Source organism: Megalops cyprinoides, chromosome 2 (assembly GCF_013368585.1).
Source record: "Megalops cyprinoides isolate fMegCyp1 chromosome 2, fMegCyp1.pri, whole genome shotgun sequence".
In the NCBI taxonomy this organism is placed as follows: Eukaryota; Metazoa; Chordata; class Actinopteri; order Elopiformes; family Megalopidae; genus Megalops; species Megalops cyprinoides.
The window spans coordinates 27,696,571-27,716,286 of record NC_050584.1 but is presented as its reverse complement, the minus strand read 5'-3'; the positions used below and the strand labels follow the sequence as shown (position 1 = coordinate 27,716,286).

At 46.0% G+C, this 19,716-nt stretch overlaps 1 protein-coding gene across 1 annotated transcript in view; it reads right to left on the bottom strand.

Moving 5' to 3' along the window:
- Nucleotides 1–19,165, bottom strand: part of cnbd1 (cyclic nucleotide binding domain containing 1) — a 49,841-nt gene extending 30,676 nt beyond the window's left edge. The window contains exons 1-2 of the mRNA XM_036518450.1: nt 19,130–19,165; nt 15,325–15,453 (exon numbers count right to left, since the gene is read on the bottom strand). Coding sequence (XP_036374343.1) covers nt 15,325–15,344 — 20 coding nt within the window. The 5' untranslated portion in view covers nt 15,345–15,453; nt 19,130–19,165. The remainder of the gene's footprint in view (nt 1–15,324; nt 15,454–19,129) is intronic.
- Nucleotides 19,166–19,716: the final 551 nt, after the last annotated feature.

The following is a 19,716-nucleotide window of genomic DNA, read 5'->3' as shown; positions in this document are numbered from 1 at the left end:
TATTGCAGAGACACAGAGCCCAGCTTCCACTAAACCCAGCAACTTAAACTGACATCTCCCTGTTATTTCCAATTCTGATATGAATTTACTTGCATCTTCCATCATGAAACTGTACCAGCTACTGCACTTCTTACTCAGTCTTAGTGTATTTGGTGAATCCATCTCAAAGCTACACTGTAATGTATACGCTGTGACCCTGCACATAAGCAGAGTGCTGGTCTTAGTGTCTATGGTCCCTGAGTACAGAAGGTACCATTGAGTTGTCATCACCCCACTATAGCAACTGTCACGAAGCTCCACCTTTTTCCTGCATCCCATGACCAGACAGTGGTGAGTTGGGCTAAAGACCCAAGTACCTTGCCAAATGAACCAATCAGGCTCTTGCATTTAGGGAGTTCCATGACCTTCTGTTATGGATTCACACTTTTCTCTGAGCTCGGCCACAGTAACCCTGATCTCTGACCCCATGTCGCATCTGAACCTGACTCTCCTGTGTCATTCCTGGTCCCCTCATTCTCCCAGAAAACCACTTCCTGTCACAGCCGGTTGCAATCAGAGATAACAACATGGCTGGCTTGGGAAGCAAATGAAGTTGAGCTCTGTTGGAGATAAATGTCTCTTCCTTTCCGCGCAATTAAAGAAATAAGCATAATTAATACAGAGGAATAAGCGCAATTAGAGTGAGTGATTACATGTGATTGCAGTTTTCATTGTAAGTATTGCATTTAAGAAATCATATTAATGCCCTCACCCCTAACCCCAACACACACACACATACAACCTCTATTTCAGCAAAATGACCTCAAGCTGTATTTGTTGACACAAGCCATCCTGCAACTGACATGAGATCCAGAGAAGTAGTGTTGTGTAGTGGTACATTGCAAGGCTCGTAACCAAAAGGTTATAGGTTTGATTCCCTGCAGTGGTCCACTGCTGTTGTATGCTAGGTACTTAACCCAGAACTGCCTCAGTGAATACTAAAGGTAACAAGCTATATAAATAGATAACATGGATAAATCTGTAACATTTAAATTGTTCAGGATAAGAGTGCCCACTAAACTAAATGTAACTAAATGTAAATGTAAATCTGATCCAATAACAATGTGGATAAAAAGATCTTCCTCTCAATGGAAAAGAAACACCAGGAGTCACAGACAGTATATATGCAGACATGTATACATTGAGCATTCAGAGCAGAATTCTTTCTTTCACATGCACTGCACTCCAGCCAAAACCATTAATTCTCAGTTGATAATCCCAATTGTCATCTCTAATCCCCTCCTAATTTCCAGTTAACTGGATAGAGTTTTATCATTGTGTGAAGGGAGAGCTTAAAAATGGTGATTATCATTCATTTTTTCATGGAAAAATTCCATTTCTGCAAGTGTGATTGTCAAGCGGCCTGCAGGCCTGAAGGTAGCCTGAGGTTCACACACGCACGCACATGCACGCACATGCACGCACGCACGCACACACACACACAGGCACACATGCACACACACACGTGATTGTGCATACAAACATATCCAAACACACACACACACACACACACACACGCGCGCGCACACGCACACATGCACACGTGCACGCACGCGCACACATACACACACACACCCTTCGCCCAGCTAAAAGATGAGCACTTGCAAACAATGTCCCTGCAAACAGGACAGCAGGCTGTTTGCGAGGGCAAGCGCAGTCCCGCGGGTGGCGTGTCATCCTTCCCCTTCCCTCACACAGAGAGGACATGCACCAGAGGGACGGTCACCAGGATGCCGCTGAAGCCTCACCGCCCCAAATCCTCAGAGTGCCCCCCCACCACCCCCCCGCTCTCACCCCACCCCTTCTGGGCCCCATAGGAACACCCACAGTACTGACCTACACGAGAGACAAGAACAGGCAGTACCCTGGGCCTGCCACAGCTTCAGATGCACCTTGAGATGCGGGCACTGCACTTAATTTAAGGGGGGCCTTTATACAGTCAGCAAGGGACACCACCTCTCCGAGGACTGCCTGTTCACAGCCAGAAATACCATCAGCAGCTTCCTGGCTCGTGCATCTTGAAAACAAAGAACAGAACAGGTTCGTTCCTTGCTTTCCCCTGGTACCTGCAGACAGACTGCAGCTGTCATAAGTAAGGACACACAAAGGACTGGGAATCCTGTGAGAACACCTCTTCCATTGCAACAAAACAAAGTTCATAAAACTGAGCACACGTGGTCCATATTATGAAATACAAACCCTCATGGGATGCATTAAAATTAGAGCATTAAAAGTTTCGGTTTTTCTTTTTTGTGCATGTGAGCAATATTATAATTCAGAGCAGACAGTGTGATTCAGAGTGACTTACATAGCTTACATTTCATCCATTTATGCAGCTGGATATATACTGAGGCAATTCAGGTTAGGTGCCCTTGTTAATGTTATAGCAGTGCAACAAGTGGGAATCAAACCAGTAATCTTTGGGTTATAAGACCTGTTCCTTACCACCATGCCACACTGTTGTGACATACATGAACACACATTTCACCAGTGGGTTTGCGGCAGTTGTAGTCTGAAGGTTACAGATACTTTCTTGAACTTTCACTTTTATCCGAGACTGGGGTGGGGCGGTATCTGAGCGGGATTGGTTAAGGGGTTTCCACAAAATTCTCGCTGATCACCGGACGACGACAGCTCCAGCTCCACTACAAATATCTGTAATCGCCCCCCATCTACAACCCACCACAGGAGGACCAGGGAAAATTGCCACAAAATCTAGACCGTCTGCCGCCATAAATCACTGCGATAGAGTGCCGTTGATAAGAGCGATCTCACAGAAAGTTACAGTAAAGACGCAAAGCGCTTTTTATATGTCGGGTGGTGGGGGGGGGGGGGGCAGTGACTTAATTCAAATTCAAAGTGCCACTTTATTCTGGAGATAGTGCAGAAGTGTCCCAAGGTAATCAATTTAATCTGCAACCATGAAGTGCTGATAGCGTCCATTACTTTTTTTTTGTAGGGCTGTGTTTCTAAAACTCCTTCCACCCCACTGATGACACGTATATCTCTCGGACACCGTGAATAAAAAGAAAGTAATCGCCCTGTTAGATTTCAGAGTTCCCCAGTCTGTAACTGCATTTCAATTCCCTGGCTGAAGGCGATCAAACCTGGAGGCTGAGACATGGTTATTGGGAAAACGGTCGCTCCAACTAGTCCGGCACATCAGAATATTGCGCTAAAACCGTAGGGTCAGGTGAGCTTTTACCTGCTGCACTCTTTCTGAAAGAGGGATAATGGGAGAGATGTACATGAGAGAGGTTAGACGTCAAGGAAACATGTAGCAGAATACAGAGAGAAGAGGGAGATGCAGAATACAGACAGACAGACAGAGAGATTTAGAGCACAGAGAGATGGGGGAGATTTAGGGCACAGAGGGATGGGGGAGATTTAGAGCACAGAGAGATGGGGGAGATTTAGAGCACAGAGGGATGGGGGAGATTTAGAGCACAGAGGGATGGGGGAGATTTAGAGCACAGAGGGATGGGGGAGATTTAGAGCACAGAGAGATGAGGGAGATTTAGAGCACAGAGAGATGGGGGAGATTTAGAGCACAGAGGGATGGGGGAGATTTAGAGCACAGAGGGATGGGGGAGATTTAGAGCACAGAGAGATGGGGGAGATTTAGAGCACAGAGAGATGGGGGAGATTTAGAGCACAGAGTGATGGGGGAGATTTAGAGCACACAGAGATGGGGGAGATTTAGAGTACAGAGGGATGGGGGAGATTTAGAGCACAGAGAGATGGGGGAGATTTAGAGCACAGAGAGATGGGGGAGATTTAGAGCACAGAGTGATGGGGGAGATTTAGAGCACACAGAGATGGGGGAGATTTAGAGTACAGACAGATGAGGCAGATGATCCAGCGTGCTCTGCTGACCTCCATCTACACTCAGGATGCAGGAATGCAGGAATGTGGGGGCTGGGGTTGGGGGGGTTCACAGCTTTTAGGTTTAATATACAGAGCAATGAAGGTGGACCTGGTATTGTGGCGCTAATAACAGTGCATATGTCATGTGTGCCTACATCTACAGCGCATGTGCATGCATGTGCGTGTGTAGGTTTATGTGTGGTGTGTGTGTGTGTGTATGTGTTACGTGAGGTTGTGCATGCATGTCTTCAAATGCATGTATTACTAAACCTTGCAAAGGGTCAGCGGTTTTGCATGTATTATACACTCGGCGCACCCAACGAAGCCCTTCATGTAAATGCACCAATTTGCAGCTGATGACCGGAGGGGAAATAAGTCACAGTCATCCAGCCAGCCAATGCCCGTCCACATCACCGCAGTCTCATTATGGCAATGCATTGACCACAGAGCACCTCAAGGCATGACATCATTCTCTCAGAACCTGATGAGTGTCAATCGGGTATCTCTGACTGAGATTTAGCTTGACATTTGGCTCTTGGAGGAAAAGTAGCAAAAGCAGGCACAGTAAATGTGAATATGGCTGCTCTATTACCTTCATATCAGGCGTAAAGGCCAACACACTGCAGGCCCACGCAGGCTGTGCTGATGACCACTCCGCACACTCCCAGCACAGCAAAGCCAATTGCTCCAAGGCTGTCTCATGCTGACTGAGGATGACACCGAGGTTTATTAAAATTCTACTGCATTTCCTGTAAGTCCACACGCACCTTGTAAAGACCCATTGGCGGATAATAAGTTACGACCTATCTATAAGGATGATTCTGTAAACTAAAAAGAACAGAATCTTAGTGTTTTAGTAGCAATGAAATGGAGTCTTGTCATGGAAGCATGGGGGACATTTCAGCATAACCTCTGATGGCCGGATTATGTTGAATACAGATCTTGGAATCTAGGGTTCCAAGGAGAACACTGGATTCTGACAGCCCATCTAAAACTGCTCAAGGGAGATGGACCTACTGTGCTCCCAATCTTCATCCCTGATTTGAAATCGCCAGGTGGCCATGTTCCACTTGACTCACTGGTAGTTGTGTGCACTCCTTTAACACACCAACCCTCCACACTGGCAACTGCGGTTTATCATACAAGCCACAGTGGGCTGCAGGACAGTAAGCGCCCATTCTCTCATTGACTTTAACCTACATGCCTGCAGGTGCCTGGTGAGCCACTAGGGGGCGATGATAATGGTGTGATTCGAGAAACACGTAAGTGGCTCACATAAGCCCACCTTGCTTTGATGAGATGTAGTCAATTATGTCTGATGATGGCAAGTCTTCAGTCATAGACAGCTAAAGACTCAACTAAAAAGTCCAGACTCAACTAGCAATGTCTGGTCCAAAGGGCTCACCTTACACTCTGACATGGTGCCTTTGCCAATGAGGCCACTATAAAACCCATAAGATGGTCATCATTTTTTTCCATTGTATTTCTATCTACATGAACTATGCCCAACTCAGTTCAAAATCACTCCCTTATTAAAACGGCTACACGGATTCAAAGAATCATATCCTAGCCGCCTTGGCAATTTAGGCCATTACCTCCCTACTGGTGAGGGCTTGCGCTTGGGACTTAAACAGTCCTTCAGAGCTTGGCTCTGCAGACTCGGTACATGGGTTCATGAGTGCATATGAATTTCCTTCATTTGCACGGCCTTAAAAAGCACACACACAAAAGAGGTCTTGGAAATACCCCTGATTAGGGAGTCTTTCACCTCGGTGCCGTAGGCCTTCTAAGAAGTCACACATGAGGCCCATGGGGGGAAACGCGGTCAACTCTGAAAGTCTCCATGATTCAGCCCGGTGCCCGGAGGGCAGGGCCAGAGTGGAGGAGTGAAAAGGAGATGCAGACAGAGCCAGAGACGGCCCCCGCGGGAGCCAGCTCCCTTCGGCTTGTTTTTCCCTCTGTTTTCCTTTTGTTTTTCGGCTCCCAGCTCCCAGCTCCGGCTTTAATGAGTGACATCGGTTTGGCTCTGGCGGGAGAAGCGGAGGTTAACGGTTTTGCGATCACTGAGCTGGAAAACGTAAGGACGAGGAGCGCTCGGGGGGTGGGGGAGGGGCGGTGGTGGTGGTGATTAATGCACTGGGCGATGTTATTGTTTGGGAGACAGAGAGGGGGAGAGAGAGGGAAAAGGAGAGAGAGGGAGGGAGACCCACAGCAGAAGTGCAGAGGCACAGAGAGAGGTAATCCCGTTCACTGTATCTCTCAGCAGCTGTCCGCGCCTGGAACTCCGTCTCAACAGCTGGAGTGAGGTTATGCATCTCCCTGCCAGGAACCTACGGTCTTGACAATACGCCTCTTAAAACACAGATTATAATGATTATAACTCAGCTAAATGAGACTCCAGAGCCAGTCTGTGTGTGTGTGTGTGTGTGTGTGTGTGTGTGTGTGTGTGTGTGTGTGTGTGTGTGTGTGTATATGTGTGTATATGTGTCATCGAAGCTGAGGACATTGTTTATGGACCAGAAATGAGGAGTGGACTCAAACAAAGCCGTATTTCACAAACACATCCCTGGTAGAGATTGCATATGATTTTGCTAAACAAGCAAACTTAAGTGTCTTTTCAAACAAACCTGAATTGTCTTCGGGGCCCCTTAATCTTACAGTACATACGGGACTGTGTCATTTGCATATCTTATACACATTTTAGCCTCTTCTGCACAATGCAAAGGCAACTGTAGTATCATTAATGCTCAGGAAAGAAAGACAGTGTCATCATAGTCTTAAAATCACAAAAGCTGTGCCTGTGAAAAAAAAAATAATTATGGTAAGAGCAGTTGGTCTCTTTCAGCGAGTCTGTGGACTTTTCATCACACATGAACGAGGTTTTGCCTGGTCACCGCCCGCTAACGCCAAGTTCTGAATTTGAGGTTCTGAAATGATGAATTCTCAGTTCTAAGAATGTCAGTGTCAATGAGTTCACAACTTCTGGAAGAGCACCGATCGCTTCCCAGAAATGTTTTTTCTTTATTAATATTGTTATTATTCTTTTGTGTTGTTTTCGCCTGAAGTATGACACGCGCCATCGAAGTGCCACCAGTCCGTGAGCCGCCAGGCGGGCGCATCTGACCGTCCCCGAGGTCTGGCACGTTCCTTGCGGGGGGAGAAAGAAGTCGTTAAACCATGACGGCAGTCCTCGAGGTGAGTCACCAAGGACGAGCACATGGGATTTTTCCGAGCGCCCTCGTTTTTCCCCCTCTCCGAAACAAAAAGGCAGACGTCCTGCGATTGTTGATGTTTCCACTCCAGTGCAGACACTCGCCGGTATTTATGTCCTCTTTCTCTCCTGTTTTTTTACCTAATTTTTTTATTATTTTTTTCCCCTTGCAGCGTGCCAGGCTTTTCAGAAATACGATTTACAGACGGCACAGTGTGTCTTCTTGCACTCTCGTGCAGTTTCAAACCACTTCAGACCGAACCAGGTGCGTGGTGTGCACGCAGCCGCCAACCACCTGTCCCTGCATGCAGGGAGTGAAGCCAGACAGGCTGGGCACCCAAACCATGGGAAAATCAAGCAGACGGGTTTCCATAGTACTTGGATCACTGGATTGCTGAAGTGTGGCTCTGCCGCATGCCACAGACTTATCACATGAGCAGCCTAAGGGTGGGGTGGGGGACAGGGGGGTGAGGGGGGCAGTGTTTCAGGAATGATGGCCCGAAGTGAACTGCAAGGTGTGGGGGGGGGGGGGGGGGGGGGGTTGTGGGAGGGAGAAATGCTTCCGGGTTCAGAATACCTTTCTGGCCAAAGTCCATGTATCAAACCACATCTGCCGGGCCACATCAGCACACAAAAACAAAAAAGAAAGAGAAAAAAAGTGGGAAAAAGGAAAACTGGAGGGCTTTCTCAGAGCAATAAAAGCTGCCGTTCAGGTCTATAAGCGTTCTGGGGACAGTAAAAATCGGGGGAGCGTGATTCCGTGATGGTGTTTTCCTGAGCCTGCCGTCCAACAGAAAGGGCGCGGCGGCTAGTGGAGACGTGACTTACTGTTATTTATTGGCTGCAGAGCCTGTCTTATCCAGGGCAGCAGCCCCCGTTTCAAACATTATCCAGTCATGTGGCTGGATACTTTCTGAAGCAATCCAGTTAGAAAGCCTTGCTCAAGGCTGCCACGCTTCCAGAAGGTTGTAGGGTTGATTTCTCCCCCATCCGAGCATCAACCCTGCAAGCCCCTGGTTCCACCCACAATAGCATATCTGAGTCCTCAATCTCCTTTCCCCAGGGGATCCCTTTATGTTCCTGTCCTCTACACTGCTCTTCCACACTCCTGGGCAGCAGGCTAATAAGTTTGTGAGCCGCTTCCAGCATGGCTGAAGACCTACGATCTAAGTAAGGGGAATATCAAGTTTGTCCGGTGCTCTTAGATAAGGCAGCCTTCAAATCACTAATCACTCCATTTTCATTCTACCAACCACAAGATTCCAATTTTTACATACCGTTCACAGTCCGTCCTAATACATGGGTCTTGGCATATTATTCTTAAATGGGTCTTTACGGGGTGTATTTTGATGAGCAATACCTTACAGTTCTAATAAACCTCAACGTCATCCTTAGTCAGCATGAGACAGGCAGCATCTTTATCATAAACTTAAGGAGGTGTAGTAACGCTGAATCAGATCTGCATCTGGTTAAGGCCTGGCGTCTAAGGAGCAATAACACAACCCATTTAAGAGTCTTTGGCCGTCACTGCGCTGGACAATGAATCACCAATCCAACAGCCAGAGTGCTGGTGATCCACGCTCTCCTTTGGGAGAGTCCATGGAAACCTGTCTGCTTGATTTTCCCATGGTTCGGGTGCCCAGCCTGTCTGGTAAACACTGTTCTACAAATGCTGCTGGAAGACATTCAACAGGCAGACAATAAACCCGGTGAGGTCATGGGCTTGCGCTCCTTATTGCTGTGAGCTGCTGCTGTGCTCCATCCTGTACCACTCTGGCTATAACTTCCACTGTGGCTTCCTCATCTTTATCTTCATCCTCTGTCCTTTAACAGGTCACTGGGAACAGCTCCGCCACACTCTAACATGTCGAGCAATACAATGCTCTGTTGGTGCAGTTCTCTGTAACTGAGGGCAGAATTACATACATGAACATGTGCGTGCGCATGTGTGGACACGTACACATGTACACACACGCACATGCACACGCACACACACACGCACACACGCACGCACACACACACACACACACACACGAACAAATGCACACATGCACGCACACACACAATACAAAACACAAACACACACACACATCCACACATACACACACAGACACACACACATACAAAGTCAAACAGAGACACGCATACACAGACACAAAGAAACACACACACAAACACACACACCAGCTTTAAAACGTGGCTGGCAGAACATAAACCTAAATAATAAATTCATAAAGTCTAAGTAATAAATAACACTACTATAGGCTGTTAAAGAGGGGTAATCCAACATACGCCCTGGTGTTAGACATCATTACACCGTTCTTGTGTCAGATACTTCAAAGCCAGCAGGACACTCAGGTTCTGAAAACAGACGAGGGAGCGCACAGAAGGACCTAACGGGGGGACGACACGGTCTTTCCAGGTCCCAGGGCACCCGCAACGCTGGGACGGTCAGAAAGAGGAAGCCGTCCGGGGATGGAAAGCGGAGAGAGGGGACAGAGAGCTGATTCATAAAGAAAAATAAATAGGAGAAATAAAGCAAAACACAAGGAGGAGAAGTGCTGAGGCAGCAGATCACTCTCTCCCATTTCCTTCATAAAACAAGTGGAGGGTTTCTGCTGGCTCCTGCTCTGCCTGGGCCGGAGAGCAGGGACCAGTGGGGGGGGGGCTTCCTGAACACCCCACACCCCCCGAAGTGACACAGTGGGAAGCTCTCACGGGAACAGAGAACAGGGGCAGGAAGCAGGTCCTGCTCTCTCCTTCATCTCTGCTTTCAGTGTAACCGGTTCAAAGATGCACACGCACTCACACCCTACTCAGACATACTCACACACACACTCGCACCACACACTGGTTAGACACACACACACACACTCACACACACACACACACTCGCACCACACACTGGTCAGACACACACACACACATTCACACACTGCTCAGACATACTCACACATACGCACACTCACACACTGGTTAGACACACACACACACACTGCTCAGACATACTCACACACACACACACTCGCACCACACACTGGTCAGACACACACACACGCACTCACACCCTGCTCAGAGATACTCACACACACACTCGCACCACACACTGGTTAGACACACACACACACACTGCTCAGACATACTCACACACACACACACACTCGCACCACACACTGGTCAGACACACACACACACATTCACACACTGCTCAGACATACTCACACATACGCACACTCACACACAACCACACACATATACATCTACTTGCACTCTCACATACTCACTCGCACACACTCTCAGATGTACTCACATATACACATATACATGGACTGGCACATAGTCCCACACACACACACACACACACACACACACACACACAGGCCTGTGTCGGTGGATGAAAAGCTGGCTCTTTCATCCAGCAGCTCTTCATTAGGAGTGAGGCAACAGCCCTGAGGAGAACCAGAGGGAGGGAGAGAGGAGGAGGAGTGGGGGAGGGAGAGAGAGAAGGAGAAAGAAGGAGAGAAAGGGAGGGAGCAAGAGAGAGAGAGGGTGAGGAAGGGAGAGAAAGATAGAGGGGGGAGGGAGGAAGAGGGAGAGAGGGAGAGAGAGAGACAGTGATAAAGACAGAGGGCTGGGGGAGAGAAAGTGAGTGAGGGAGAGAGATGAAGAGAGGGACAGAGAATAATAAAAAGAAAGAGAGATAGATGGAGAGAGTAAGAGAGAGAGAATGAAAAAGAAACATAATGAGAGAGCGAGAGAGATAGTGAGAGCCCTGACTCAGAGATAGCGTCTTCTGATGTCATCTTCCTCTTCATATCTTTTAAAACAGCCTGCATAGTGCATACGCCATGCAGCCTGGCAATCTGGCAAAATCAGGTAACCAGTTTTACAACAGTACCGGTGACTCTCAGCTGGGTTGGGTTTCTGTCAGCTGCAGGGGAGCACGCTTCCGCTGTGCTGCTGTGCACAGCTGCCTGTTTCATGTTTAGCCCTGACATCCCTACGTTTACATTTACACATTTGGCACACGCTTTTATCCAAAGCGACTTACAAGTGAGGCAGAGTACAACACAAGCGAAAGCCATACATGGAGTCACAATATTAGACGTGCTGTGTGACCAAGGTTCAATAGTCGGCCAGACAAGGTGCAAGCTGGCTGGTAGAGGCACAAGTGCATTAAACCATTTTTTTAATGGAACACAGGGTCTAGGACATTGCATTAAGTGGTGGTGATTCAGGTGATTAGGTGAGTGCGGAGAGCTGTGTCTTCAGATGTTTCTTAAAAATAGTGAGGGATTCGGCAGAATGGATGACATGTGGCAGGTTTTACACCATCATGGGAAAAATTCAGAGAAAGTTCTGGATAGTGATTTTGTGCCACTATGTGATGGGCCCACCAGACGCTTTTCGGTAACAGAGTGCAGTGGTCTGGAAGGAACATACACTTGTAGTAGTGAGTTCAGGTAGGTCCCTCTGATACAGACACTAACAGAGTCACACTGGTGGACATGGCAACTTACAGTGCACACAATCAGGTATACCCCACAGACCTCACAGCCTTCACCTCTCTCCCAGTGAGGTGACAGTGTAGCGTAGTCGTAAAGAGCAGGGTTCATACCCAACAGGTGGCTGCTTCGATTCCCCGCTGAGGCAGAATTTCCCCAAGAATCTAGAATTGCCTCAGTTAAATATGCATCTGTATAAACGGATAACACCTAAAAACTGTAGCCTACGTAAGTCTCTCTGGACAAGACCGTCCATGCTAAATGGCTATTGGCTAAATGCCAATAATGTAAGGTAATGCAATATAACAAGCAGAGATAATATCTTTCCTCTGAACCCCACACTGACATCCTTAACTCTATCCTTAACTCTGTCCTTAATGCTACCCAGCATCAAAGAGGAGCGGAAACCGGGGAGGGGTGGGTGGAAGGAGGCCCCGGGGTCAGAGGGAGGGCCGAGCGATGTCACAGAGATGCGCGGCATGCACCGTAATCTACAGCCGAATCTACCGCAGCCGGCCGGGAGGAACACCTCACCTCATTAACCTCCACCTTCCTCAAATTGTCTCGAGGAACACTCCACCTACGCTTTGATGCAAGGCTCACACATCAGGCCCAGCCCAGCTTTGGGGCACTTTCGCACACAGCCACGGCAATCAAATGCACTTCTGTTTGCACCCAGCATTCTAATGGGTAATAGCTAAACTGAGTTTTTGGCTATTAAAGTATGGATTAAAGTATGGACAATTTCAATTAAAATTTAATTAAATAAGTGTTTTTTATGGTATTCACCAGTTTATCAAAATAAGTATGCTTATGTAATTACCTTATATTAAGGTAATTAAGTAGATGCTTTTATCCAGAGCAACTAACACAGGTTACAGTTTTTACATATCACCCATTTATTTGGATATTGGATTCATATGGATATTTTTACTGAGGCAATTCTGGCTTAAGTACATTGCCTAAGGGTACAGCAGCAGTGCCCAATAAGGGAACTGAACCAGCAACTTTTCAGTTATGAGCCTTGCTCCTTTCCACTACTCTACACTGCCATCCTAATTAATCACTTGCTCCTGATATACATTTCCAAACCTTTAGCCTAAGCTTCCCCACACCAGCTTTCCTGGCACTTGCTAGCTCAGACACACGGAGCACAGCATGTCCAAAACTTGACTTACACTACCACCTCAGTCAACAACATGACTTACACAACCATTCTATTCCATTTTTTTGGGGGGAGGGGGTGTTCTGGTGGCACCATTTTTCATAAAAATGAGCAGTCTCATTGCCTCGGTCAGTGAAGGAGTGAAGGGTTGGAGATTTTTTGGCTATCACTATGATGGAACAGGTTAAATTCAGACAGGACCTGACTATCCTGTAATGTGCAAGCTCTTTGCTCTCATCATTTCTTATGAGAATCATTTATTTGCAAAGCAGACACCTTTATTTAGGGTAAACTGACATCCCACCCATTCATACAGCAGCATGTTTATTGATTTCATTCACAGAGTCAAACCTACAAATCTTTAAGCTCCAGAAAACAGCAAAGCAATTGAGGAGATCTGACTCTCCAATAGGTCAGAATCTCACTGCTAGATATACAAAAGATTTTTCAAAAGTAACAGCTGATAAATAACAATAAATGCCAGCGGAAGTCAAGCTTGTAGTCTGTTAAAAAACAGTGAAAGTAGGGGTAAAAGGTTTCCTCCAATGGTGTTGGTTCTGAATGGTGCTGCTTGGACATATCCAACCATAGACAAACCATGTCACTCCAGTGGATTCGCACACCGATTTATTTTAGTGATATTTCTGCAAACATTGCATCAACACAGCAGTCCTCCCTACAATATCATATACATTGTTGCACTTTAACTGGGGCTCACCAAACAAGGAAATGCATCATATGCAACAGGTTAAGGCATGAAATACAATGCACATGCAAGAGACCTGCAGTTCAGTTCACAAGGACAGCATGGGCCTGTCAACCTTCACCCCAGCCAAAACAACCAATTGGGACGCTGCACCTGGAGCAGTCAACCAATCAGGCTGAGCACAGCCTATTCACCTTGTGGTTCTACTGTTGGAATGTGTCTGATAGGCAAATGATCTGTCCCGCCACGCATTGTTCTGTTGAAAAGAGAGCACTCCTGTACAATGCAGATTACATTACATTACTGTCTTATACAGAGTGACTTACATAAGTTACATGTTGCCTATTTATACAGCTGGATGTTTACTGAGGCAATTCTGGATTAAGTATCCTGCCCAGGCAGATTAATGCTCTGATTTATGGAGTGTCCCCCCCGAGACTTGTGAGCAAAACATCTCCCTGCCCTGCTCGCTCTGTGGTCCCTGTCAGACCCAACCCAAGGAAAACCAATAAAAAGGGCATATGGTAACCTTGGGAAACTCCTGAATCAAAGCGCGAGATTAAATAAATACATCCATGTTAAAAAAAAAAGATAATAATCACAAAAAAGTATCACAAATCCCAGAAACCCCAAGGAGAAAACAGGAGGACAGGGCTGCTCCTTCACCAGGTTACTCTGACTCAGAGATCAGCTTTACGTGTGGCCAAATAAACCCAAAAAATCAAATAAACATGTCTCCTCTTGGCGCGGTCGGGCACTGCTGTGGTCCCGAACAATGACAGTGGGGTGGGGGCAAAGAAAGGCGGGAGACCCCTTTTTATCAAATTTAATTAAAAAAATGTTTCTAAAAAGAATGAAAGTTGCTGAGAGCTTAATAATTATGTCTTGTGACAAGCTCCCTTTGTCAAGCTTAGACCAGATGTTACTGATTTTCTGCTCTCTGTGTGTCAAGCTTGCTCTCCGAACAAAAAAATAAAGATCATAGAATACATCTCCCTAATTTTAATGAAAACAATGTCTTACTTTTCTGGCCAAAGAGAATTGGAAATGCATGTACAGTACAGGAGAGACTTCAAATACACCGGTGAAAGGTAATAAACTGCCCTCTTCTGGCTACTGAAGGAAATGTAGTTTGGTGTGAGATGAAGAACTTAACATTCGTTTTATTCAATAAGATTAACAGTCATCTGCTGTTATATTTAAAACACTGTATACAATAAAATGTGATATTTATCCAAAATGTATATCCACCTCCATGACCACACCCACCCAACCTGTGCCCCACCCCCAATGTCACCCCTATCCCCTGCCACAGACACACATGGATTGTGTACTAATTTTTATTTACTGAAGTACTTTGCTTAATGGTACAGTGTAACAGCAGCAGTCCACCTTGGAATGGAACTGTCAGCCTTTAGTTGACAAGCACTACTTCACGACTGCTAAGCCATACTGCTACTACTAGCCAGGATGCAGAGAGGTATGCAAGCTGATGCCCATCATGTTAAGTACGGTCCTCAAACATGGGTATGCTGGAAACAGGTCGGTCCACGTACAGAGATTCCCTGCATGTGTTTTCACATACATGATACTTCTGAGGACCAAACCTGAAAGTATGCTTGGAAGCAGTATGTTTAATATTTAGGAAGGTGGGGTCAATTAGCTGGTTCAAGACAATCACTAAGATAATGACAAAGTTGTCTGCAATTAAATCAATCGGAACAACAGTTTTGTGGATGGGTGAAGGCTTCTCCTTCCCAACCCATGACAGCGTTATGACATCACTGCAGCGTCACACAACCCGCACCCATACCCACCCCTGGGTACTCACAGCTTCCTCAGTGCCTTCATTGCGTTGTTGATCAGGTGATCTCGAGCCAGCCTACGGTGCGCCCGGCTCCGGATGCCAGCCCATGATGCACTGCGGTCAATGCCCCTCTCTCTCCCAGGAACTTGTGTGCTGTTTAGGAAACAACAGCTTCTTTAAAAAAATCTTTTTTATTTTTGCACAGTAGATCTGTCTAGCATGGGACAATAAATCCCTCAGTATTCATGCAGATTTTTTAATTCTGCAGCTCAACAACTGATTTTACTTGATCGTGTTTAGAAAGACACCAAATTACTTACTAATATACCGCCACACTTGAGTGATTCGCACTCGTCTCTTTAAGGCCGTTAATAATGAAGGCAGGTAAGGACCCCACCACCACTCTCTGCGTCAGACTGGGTTCCACCCTGATGCTTTTGCCGGCTCCCACTAATCGAGGTGCTTGGCAGGCGCGTTTTCAGAAGGGGTGGGGCTCAACTTAACGTAAATGGACACGGCGGGCACAGGGCCCCCTAAGGCCGTGTAAACAGACCCCCGTTAGGCAAACAGACACCACCGAAACAGGAAGGAATGAAAACAAACGTCTTAATGAGTTTTAGGCAGCTTCCTCTCTAACTGCCTAAGTGTATGTGACACAGGAACAGACCCCCCACACGCACGCACGCACACACACACCGAGCTCATACGTGGCTTTGCTGCTTCACTGCGGAAGCGAAATACAGGGGGGTGCTCACCATTGGAATCCACGCGATGAATCACCCCTTTCAGCGAGGCCTCTCTCCTGGGCCCTCCACCTCCCACTGCGAACGGATCTCCACGCAAACCAATTAAAGCCGTGACTCACGCGTCGCGGCCCACCACGGCGCCCAGATTTTTTCACAGCCGGATTTATTCACTTATTTGTTTTCAAAACGGTACACGACAAACGCTACTGCCAGGTACTGCTGGCAGCTTTATTGTCATGTCGCGTTTGACGGGGAGGAGAAGCCGGGCTGTGCCGCTACGCTCTGGGAGTTATGGTTTAACTTAACTTATGCTGCTCTATTATACTACTCTACTAGCGTGGCAGTGTGGCGTAGTGGTAATGAGTACATTACAATACATTATTGGCATTTAGCAGACAATCTTATCCTGAGCAATGTACATAGGTTGTCCTTTTTACGTGTAATGTATTTATACAGCTGGACATTTACTGAGGCAATCTTGGGTTGAGTACCTTGCCTGAGGGTACAGCAGCAGTGCCACAGCAGGGAATCGAACCAACAACCTTTTCTTTCGGTTATGACCCCTGACCCTTACCACTATGCTATACTGCCACCCACAGTAGGGTTTTTAACTGAAAGGTTACTGGTTTTATTCTCTGTTGTATCCTTGGGGAAGGCACTCAGCCATGAATTGCCTCCATAAATACACAGCTGTATAAATGGACAATATGTAAAACTGTAACCTATGTAAGTCACTCTAGGTAAGTGAATCTGCTAAATGACATTAACTGAATGTACTACCATTATGTATAAATAAATGCAGTGCCCTCCATATTTATTCATATCCCTGATTAAACAGAAACAAAGAGAGATATAACAGAGTTAAACCAGTTAAAATATGTTCTACTTTAGTCGTAAAAGCATTGCACAGAGCAAAGTCGTGTTTTTCATTATGATGATGAATTTCATTCCAGAAAACAAAAAGGTTGCCGCTGCATTCTTCACAACAATATCTGAGAATTAAAGCCGATGTATATTATACAGGCTGCTTTTTCCCCTGCGAAGCTTCCTCGGCGAAGCTCGCTAAACGTGTTATAAGAGCGCGTAGGGACAAGCTAACCTAATGGACGAGTACTCTGACAGGTAGGAGTGGCTTACATTCAAACAGCCTAATCTGATTAAGCTAAAGGCTTGGGAGGTGTAATGAACTTTCTCTCTTGGCACCAGCGCACACTGGAGAGCGGGACGTGGTTTTCAGAAAGCGTGTCTGCTAAAAAAAAAAAAAAAACGTAGGCAGAGTTGTGCTGCTTCAGAAGGAGCACAAACGCTCATGACACACAACAGTTCCGCGATCACCTTGAGGATAACTGTTCGAGGCAGACGATCAGCAGTTTCGTTCCGTTAATCAAACAGCAGCGCACAACACGAAAGTAAAGATATTGGGTAGTTAGCGCAACCCCCGCACGTCAGAAACAAAAACACAACAGGTTATTATCATTTCCAGGTGATGGTGCGTAGAACATAACTTGTAGCCTAATTTAAAGTCAAGTGGATTTCCCCTGTGTCCACTTTAGGCAACAGAGGAGAAAAGCTATGTGATTCATGACATAGAGAGGACCCGCTCAAATCAACAGCTTCCAGAGAAAAAGTATTCAAAAAAGTATTCACATGATGCTGGGACTGAATAAGAAATACAACGACAGAAATACTCCTGCACGCGTATCTGTATGTTTCTTCATGCACTGACAGACTCCATAATACCAAGGTTCTTATAAAACAGTTGTTTTACACATTGTGTCTTTGCTGTCAGACTTTGGCAAATAGAGTAGTACACAGAGTATCCATCAATGAGCCCTGGCCATCTATCTGTAAACGTGTCACCTGCCTGTGAGGACAAAGTTACAGCACTGCCATCTACTGGACACTTTAGGAACCACAGGTGCATGAACTAGAAATGGTCTTACAACCTGCAAACCTACAGGGGGTTACCATGTGATAAATGATTCAGAAGAACTTGGGAATGTGTCATTCATAAGTTATCACATTGAAAACTATCTTCCACTTGCAAGTCACCGTTTGTCATATTGAGATACTGCAAGGTATAGGACGCGGCCAGTTGACTGGAGGTTGGGCCAGTTGGTCATAGTATCAAATCCCTGATCGAATTCCACAGCTGTGCTCTTGAGCAAAGAACTGAACTTACTTTCATTTGACCTGGAAACTTCCATGCAACTGAAGGTGGCACACGTAAACTGTATTTCCGCTGAGACGTGCACATCTGTATGGCGAGTAAATGTGGTATTAATTAATCAATATATCAAATTTGACTTAGCGTAGCATCTATATCAAAGTCACGTTGAATTGATTGGTAATAATGAATCATCATTATGTTAGAATATGCAGTAGGAGTATAGTAGTAGTAACATCATCAACTTCCACAGGCGTAGTACTGCATTATGCTACATTTCAAGCCTGTCAGTATTATTTGAGTTTCCAGAAAATCTAAGACTACTACGAGTTAACCTGACAGACTGTTGGGAAATAGGGGGCTAATACTCCGTAACGAGTTACAATACCAGAGATTCATAATGTGTATCAACGCCTCGGGACTTGGCAACAATTTCGGAGCCATACTGGCCGAGCACAGGTCACCGACGCTGCTCCAACATTGTATAAGGGCATAAAGCAGTTAACCATAACTTCAGGACACACAAAGTCACCTGCTGTTACTATCAAGCTGTCCGTCTATCTGTTCTTTTCTATTTTTCTGCCAGATTATGAAACTTGCAGTTGCATCAAATTGCAGGAGCAGAGAAATCGCCCTCACTCATAGCGGCTCAAGCCAGAGGCACAATATTAGCATGCACGTAGCGAATTTATCCTAGAATCGCAGCAAATTTGAAACGTTGTTTCAGTGACTGGCCTTTATTTTCTAGTTCATGCCCTGGATTAAATATTCTCAACTATTCCAGCTCAAAGGCATTAATGCTTAAAGAGGCCAAGTGAAAGCTGATTGATGATGCATGATCAATTTGCCGTTTATGAGAAGATCAATGTCTCGTTTAGAGGTGGATGTCTACAGTCCGGGTTTGCTCGTTACTTACGTTTTTCTGTCTGATGGATTCGGGATATACGGGATCGCTTTCTTCGGCTGGAGAAATATCTTTTGATAGGAGCTCATGAAATCGTTATGGGCCTCTTCTGTGGATTCAGAATTACTGCTGTAAAGAATGTTGAAAAGTTACACTCCACAGTAAAATGCGATAAAATCAGAGTGATGTCGTTGAAAAGTGCATTACTACAATTAAAGGTTAGCCTATAATAAGCAATGACTTGTCAGCTTTTTCTGATTAAACCACAATATATAGCACCGGTCTGATTTGCTTGGTGAAGTGAGTTTTGAGACGCTGCTGCTGTAACACTGATTTACATGGCAACAGTAAGAACCATAAGAAATGTTATGTTGCAGTATATTTCAGCATGACTGTGGCACCAGCATTAATGTCACGCAGTAGACTTCATTGCCAGCGGACGGATTTTCCGTTACGAATTTCAGGTATCCTCTTACCCATCTCTCAGTCCGCTGATTCTGCACAAGGCCTCCAGACGGGAGTAATCTATTCTTGTAATAATATGATTACCTGAAACAAACATTCAATTAATGGAATAGAGGTCCGCTGTTAAAGCCGGG